General features: G+C 44.2%; 1 protein-coding gene across 1 annotated transcript; it reads left to right on the forward strand.

Moving 5' to 3' along the window:
- The first annotated feature begins 299 nt into the window (after window positions 1-299).
- On the forward strand, window positions 300-6,279 carry LOC119280853 (protein S-acyltransferase 8-like). The gene is made up of 5 exons (XM_037561562.1): window positions 300-576; window positions 863-1,048; window positions 1,145-1,438; window positions 2,458-2,691; window positions 5,412-6,279. Exons 1-5 carry the CDS (start codon window positions 529-531, stop codon window positions 5,928-5,930), a joined length of 1,281 nt encoding a protein of 426 aa, XP_037417459.1. The 5' UTR covers window positions 300-528; the 3' UTR covers window positions 5,931-6,279.
- Window positions 6,280-6,540: the final 261 nt, after the last annotated feature.

Below are 6,540 nucleotides of genomic sequence, written 5' to 3' on the forward strand. Positions count from 1 at the left end.
TCATACGGAACAAATTAAACAATTGTCACAAAAAAGGAACAAATTAAACAACATATGAGATGCACACACTAAATCCAATCATATTATTTTCTTGTAAAATTCCCAAGAAATTCTCAAGTTTTTCTTGTTGTTGTCCCACGCACTCATGAGGCTGTCGTTTCGGTGAAGCCCGGGGGGCCATCTGCAAAAGGAGCGCCCTCCCCTCCCTCGTCTTCAGTTCCGTTCCGTCTGCCAGCTCGTGTCGCCCAATTTTCTACTCTGCTCCCCCAAATTCTATTCTGAGAAAGGAAAAAGGCGGCCGTTTTACACCTCACCAGCCACCCCCACGCACAAAGGCGACGCAAGCAAGCAGCTTTCCTCGCCTCATCCCCCTCTCCCAGTTCCTCGCTCGCGCACCAACTCTTTCAAAATCCCCCCTTTCTCGCGTGCCTGCGTCGATTCCGTCCGTCGTGCTCGCCGCCGGCTCGGGGCGCGCCTGGATGAGGCGGCCCCGCTGACCGGAGCCGAATCCGCCGCGCGCCGCCGCCCATGGCGCAGCCGCAGCAGCGGGTCTACCAAGCTTGGAAAGGGAATAATGTAAAGATCCTGCCCGTCCCCCTCGCTCCGGCCTCTGCTTCCGGCCCGTGAACTGGGAGTCTTGGTCTGATGATTTCTGCCCGTTTCTTTCTCGGGGAATTCCACTCCTCGCTTTTTATTTCGGCGGTTTTATTTAGTGCCTGTATGTGTTTTATTACTGTCCCTGACACTTCCGGGCGGCGTGAACAGTAGTGCGCTTAGTGTGATTTGATGCGTTGCCGTGTGCTCAAGATGTGAAATTTTCTTGCAATGCGCGGGCGTGACATGGTTGGTTGGTTGTCTGCAGAGGTTCTTCCTCGGAGGGAGACTGATATTCGGACCCGATGCCAAGTCACTGCTCGTCTCGGTTGCGCTCATCGTGGTGCCGGTTCTCGTCTTCTGCGCCTTCATCGCGCCGCACCTTCTCCACCGGTTCTCCGGCTACAACGCAGGATACGCGATTCCGGCTGTGGCAGTGGGGTTCATGATCTATGTGAGTTCACTGCAGCGATTCCTGCAGGCAGTCATCAGTTAATCAGCGAGCATTTGGGGCACTCATCTTGTTGGTTTTTTGTTTTGTACACTGTAGGTGCTTCTGTTGCTGCTGATCACCTCGGCTCAGGATCCTGGTATTGTGCCTCGCGCATCGCATCCACCGGAGGAAGACTTTGCGTATGGCAATCCGTTGGCCGGGGAAACACCGGGCAGGCTGCAGTTTCCCCGTATAAAGGAGGTGATGGTTAATGGGATGCTTGTGAAGATAAAGTATTGCGACACCTGCATGATTTACCGGCCTCCTCGGTGCTCTCACTGTTCGATATGCAACAACTGTGTGGAGCGATTCGACCATCATTGCCCCTGGGTTGGACAATGCATTGGTCAGGTACACCATCTTCCTCACACTGAACTCTGTACTTAAAGAAACTCAAAAAGATCTTGAACCATTTACTTCCAGATGGATATGCCTTGAGCCAGAGGGAGGGAGATATTATTTCATATGGGCTTAATCAGATAGGGTACTGGGATTGGGCTATCGACAAACCCATTTGATAAAGTGAACACAACATGACATGATTAGCATGATTCATGGTGCCTAGTTACTCTAGAGCACTATATTCTGATTAATTGAGGCAAAGATGTATTGTTCTCCTCTGTTGAAGTGTGTGCCCTCCTTAGAATTGCCGTGCCTTATCAGTTGTGTGGAATTGCTTTGCTAATGTGATTTTGCTCAACTTGCCCGGTATCTTTTCTTACCTGTTCTTAATTAGTTAAGCATGAAACCGTTCTTCATCACCGTAATTGATACCACTTGAGGGACACGTTTCTGTTTGAACTTTTATAAGGCACAATGTAAATCCATAATTTGTACTTTAGTTCGGTCGCCTTATTAGGTTCATATTTGTGGGATGACCATTTTTCCATAACAGATAAGCAAATGTACCAGGTTACAGTCTAAGTACAATTTATCTTAGGATATTCCCTAATTTTCCTTTAAAAAGGTTACAAACTACTCCCTCTGTAAACTAATATAAGTACAATTTATATTAGTTTACAGAGGGAGTACCATAGAAACCAGTTAAAGAATCAGCTGGCCTGCAAGTAGATAAAGCAACTGAAAAGCCACAAAAGTAGTAAATCTCGCTACAATCATGGAGGATTACACTGATGGTAGTGTCCTCTATCTTCCACTGTCCGCACTACATTTTAGAAGCCACGCATTTGGGTGTTGTATAGGTCATGCACATGCAAGGAAGTATTGCTTTGCTAGGTGAAAAATGCATATGAAACTAAGAGATACTCAGAACCTTGTTTTTGTTGTAAATGTTACGAAATTTTGATTCAGTTTGTATATTACCACTTTTGTCTCCTGATATTTTATTCTTTCACTTTTACATTGTGCAGCGCAATTACCGATACTTTTTCCTATTTGTTTCGTCCTCGACTCTTCTTTGCATTTATGTCTTTGCCATGTCGGCACTACACATCAAGTTTCTCATGGACGGAGACTATCCTACAGTATGGAAGGCTTTCAAACACTCTCCAGCTTGCTTGGTGCTTATGATATATTGTTTCATTGCTCTATGGTTTGTTGGCGGGCTCACTGGATTTCATTCGTATCTCATTAGCACTAACCAGGTTAGTTTGCTAACACGAAATTACTCTTTGTTAGTAATTTGCTTTCAACCATGAATGCAACATTTTCTTGCTTGTTTACCAGTACTCCTTAAATAATTTCTTTTCATTTATATATATTTGTTTTCAACCATGAGTACATTGAATCTGTTATATATTAAAAATACATGATGGTCTAACCAGAAAAGATAGACAGGCTGGAAAATCTCACGAAAAAGCAAATCTCTAGCAGTTAATTTAGTGGATCTTCTTTTAATCAACGAAGTATAACCATTAGATCTTTGTAACTGCACCTAAATCCAATGACTGGGTGACCCATATTATGACAGATGTACCAACTCAAACACAACATGTTTTGATATATTACATAACCTTCATATTTTGTATCTTCCGTATTTATCTCTCCAGTCATCCGATATGCACGCTTGCACATATCATAATATGTTTTCTTTAGTCTTAGCAAAATTAATTCCTTCCCCTTTAGCTGTTCCTATGCATATGCACCTACACATAATCCGACACGTTTTGTTTTTAATAGTCACACAATCACACGCTATTTATCGCTTTATTAGGGTGCACGACTCAAAGACAACCTCATCAATTACTACCTAAGTATGACCAAAGTGAACATGAACATCCAGGAAATAAAGGCACAAGCCTGATTCATGTGTGCCTTGACTAATCCAACCAACTTGCACATCATATATCCGTATGTAAAACTTCTAAGAAATCCATATGCCTCATCCACGTACGTACGATGAGACCTTTATTCTGTGTACAGTATGAAGTATAAGAAGAGATCATGGCCAAAGTCCAAACTCCAACTACATGCAGAGGATCTGCACATGATGTAGCCTGTGCAAGTGCAGTTGCAGTCACCATTGATGTGGCGCCTAAATCTATCTGCCACAGTTGAATTTCTCCTCCATTGCAAATTTGCTATGATGATAATCATGCATGGCCCTAATTGTGTGAATTCTAACTCTTCAGCCAATTCCAGTATGGCAATTGTAAATATCAAGTTTGTTAGCAAGAGGAAAAATGAAATTAGGTTGGTTGGTCTAGAAACTTGATGCATAATTACGATTTTCATAATATTAGTTATAACACGCAATTTACATCAAATCAAGCAAGTGAAACGGGAAGAATATAAGTGTCTCCCATCCTATGTTTTTAAAGCGTCCCTAAGGCGACGCCTAGGCGTCGAAGCGCTCCCCCTCCGCTTTGGAAAATCGACCGCTTTGGGCGCCTAGGCGTCCAAAGCGCCCGCCTAGGCGTCGCCTAGGCGCCAAAGCGCCCCCCCTCCCTAAGGCGGTAAGGCGTCGCCTTAAAAACATAGCTCCCATCACATTTAGTTTGACCTACGATGAATTTTAAAGTTTGGTTGGCGCAAGCGGCAGAGGAAAAGATTTGCTTGCGTACCCGGAAACGTGAAACAGGAGAGCATTCGGGAAAGTGTCTGTCCGCAAAGAGACTAAGGTTTTTTTTTATTTATAGCGCTTAATACGAGGTTAGAAAACTGCATGCCAAGCAGTCCTATAGTAGCAAAAATAATCACAAATCGCATATAGAGGAGGCAATTTAATTGGACGAGCAGGTGTTCTCCATCATGCGTAATTGGTCATGTGATGAACTTTAAAGATTGGTTGGCACAAGTGGTGGTGGAAAGTTTGGTCGGCACATGCAAAGACGTGAAATGGTGGAGCATTCTAGGAAAAACGGTCTCTGTCAGCCAAGAGAAGGGGAGGATATTCTATTTAAAAAATATGTAGCTCTATACTAGATGAAAGGAATATTGCACGCTAAGCACCATATAAGAAAAAGTAAGTTTCAGAAACGCCAAGTACAAAATGTACTGGCAGAGAAAGACAAACCACAACATGTACACAAATTAAAACCGTGGGCAGCCATGGTTTGTGCCATCGATTTGATGACTGAAGATCGATGCAACAAAAATCGAAGGGTATGCGACTATCACTAAAGGAAAAATATACTTTTTGTCACAAAAGCTTGGCATCAATCCTAGGATGTCATTCCTGATGAGCAGAGGATACACCCACCTCCACTTATCACTCAAAAGACATTTGGTTGTCCAGTGATAGCAAATTAGCTATGCATACACAATAGAAAAGTGTACTATGATATCTTTATCTAGTTGACATTTTTCTCGGAGTTGAAGCAACACACTTTTACATGGCTACATAAAACAATATGGATAGCTCGATTCATTTACAGCCTAACACGGATTGTATATTTAGATCTCAGTCAGTAATACGGAAAATTGTGCAATTCAACTACGTTAGCTGTTAGAGTTTTTTTTTCCGGGGAAGATAAGAGTTTATCTACCAAGTCCTATGAATTATGCAAAATAGCTACCAATTCATCTGCCTATCTGTTTGTGTACAGTTGATCGAGAACTGATAAAGTCAAAACTTGCAATGCTAGTGCAATATCAGGAAAGAATTTAAAAATGCTGTAGCATGGTTGTTCCTAGCAAGTGTATCTACTATCTAGTGAGAAAAATCAATTATTATCATCAGGCCACACTTTAGTCTTACCAGCAGGTCTGGATGAAGCTGTATGGTGGAAAGGAACAAAATTACAGTTGTGTGTCCTCAACTACTAGTAGATTGACCTAATGTCGTATGCTCAAGGCCTCTTCTGCACGTAGAACTTGTTGAAGTTACAGTGCATGACTCTGATATGATGTTTTGCTTTTCCAGACGACATACGAGAACTTTCGGTACAGAGCAGACAGCAGGCCCAACGTCTATGACCGAGGATGTCTAAATAACTTCCTAGAAGTCCTGTGCAGCAAGGGGAAGCCTTCTAAGCACAGGTTCCGAGCCTATGTTCAAGAGGAGGTACGCGCTCCAGTAGTTAACTTCGGTAGGCAGATGGAGGAGGAACCGGCTGGCGGCCCTCGCGCAAAGGTAGAAGACGATCTTGAGATTGGCAGCGATCTCCTGAAGATCTCTCGGCGGCGCAACTATGAGGATGTTGACGTCGAAATGGGGAACCAGGACGACGGTGAGACGGAAGGCACCGGCGGCCCCAAACTGGCGGCGGGTTCGGGGTCGCAGATTCCTGCGGTCGGGAGCGAGGTGCGGGTGCGGCACTCGAGCTGGGACCGGAGAAGTGGGAACTGGGACATGTCGTCGGACATGATTGGAAGGAGCGCATCGGATGTGCTTGGAAGAAGCGCTTCCCTCACCGAGGCTGGGCCGCGGTCTCAAAGATAACTCACTAGTAGCTGAAAATGTGTGAATTCTTCTGAACTTTGTGTTGGCGGGCTGGGTTCTGCGATTGTTTACTGACGGTGACACACCGGGAGAAGGGAGAGGAACGATGACCGTGACCCGTTTTGACTTTTGACTGCCATGTTTTGGTATCTTGGATCGTGTTTTATGTATGGACAGTTGTTGTGGTCGAAGGGTTTAGTGGTAATGTCGGTCTTTTTTGCGCCGGTGTTGTCGTCTGACAGTGTTCGATGCCATTCTTTGTGTAAATTACTGATGCGGGATACTCATCCACCTGTAATTCCTCACCGGCTCTTCCTTGGAAATGTCTCTAGTTTAGCTTGCATCTCAACTTAATAAGTTCTTGTCGCGCCTTTCCCGTTCCATTCTTCTGATGATCAAGGAGATATCAAATTTAGTTTGCGTGTTGACATCATCTATTTGTTTGCAAGCAGACGTAAAACTCTTTGTGTTCTTCCGGAATTGACCGTTCGAACTTCGAAGGTTGGCAGTTGCTTTGTTTTGAGTGGAACTGCATTGAGCATCTTTTTTGTTGGTTTCTTGGGTTCTCTGACTGCTGCAAAGGGCGGACTTGAACCGGAGGACCGGAGCA

Source organism: Triticum dicoccoides, chromosome 1A, assembly GCF_002162155.2.
Source record: "Triticum dicoccoides isolate Atlit2015 ecotype Zavitan chromosome 1A, WEW_v2.0, whole genome shotgun sequence".
In the NCBI taxonomy this organism is placed as follows: Eukaryota; Viridiplantae; Streptophyta; class Magnoliopsida; order Poales; family Poaceae; genus Triticum; species Triticum dicoccoides.

Coding starts and splice junctions, on each gene's coding strand:
- LOC119280853 (XM_037561562.1), top strand. CDS start 529: ATGGCGCAGCCGCAGCAGCGGGTCTACCAAGCTTGGAAAGGGAATAAT. Junction 1,439..2,457: donor TTGGACAATGCATTGGTCAG/GTACACCATCTT, acceptor TACATTGTGCAG/CGCAATTACCGATACTTTTT. Junction 2,692..5,411: donor ATCTCATTAGCACTAACCAG/GTTAGTTTGCTA, acceptor TTGCTTTTCCAG/ACGACATACGAGAACTTTCG.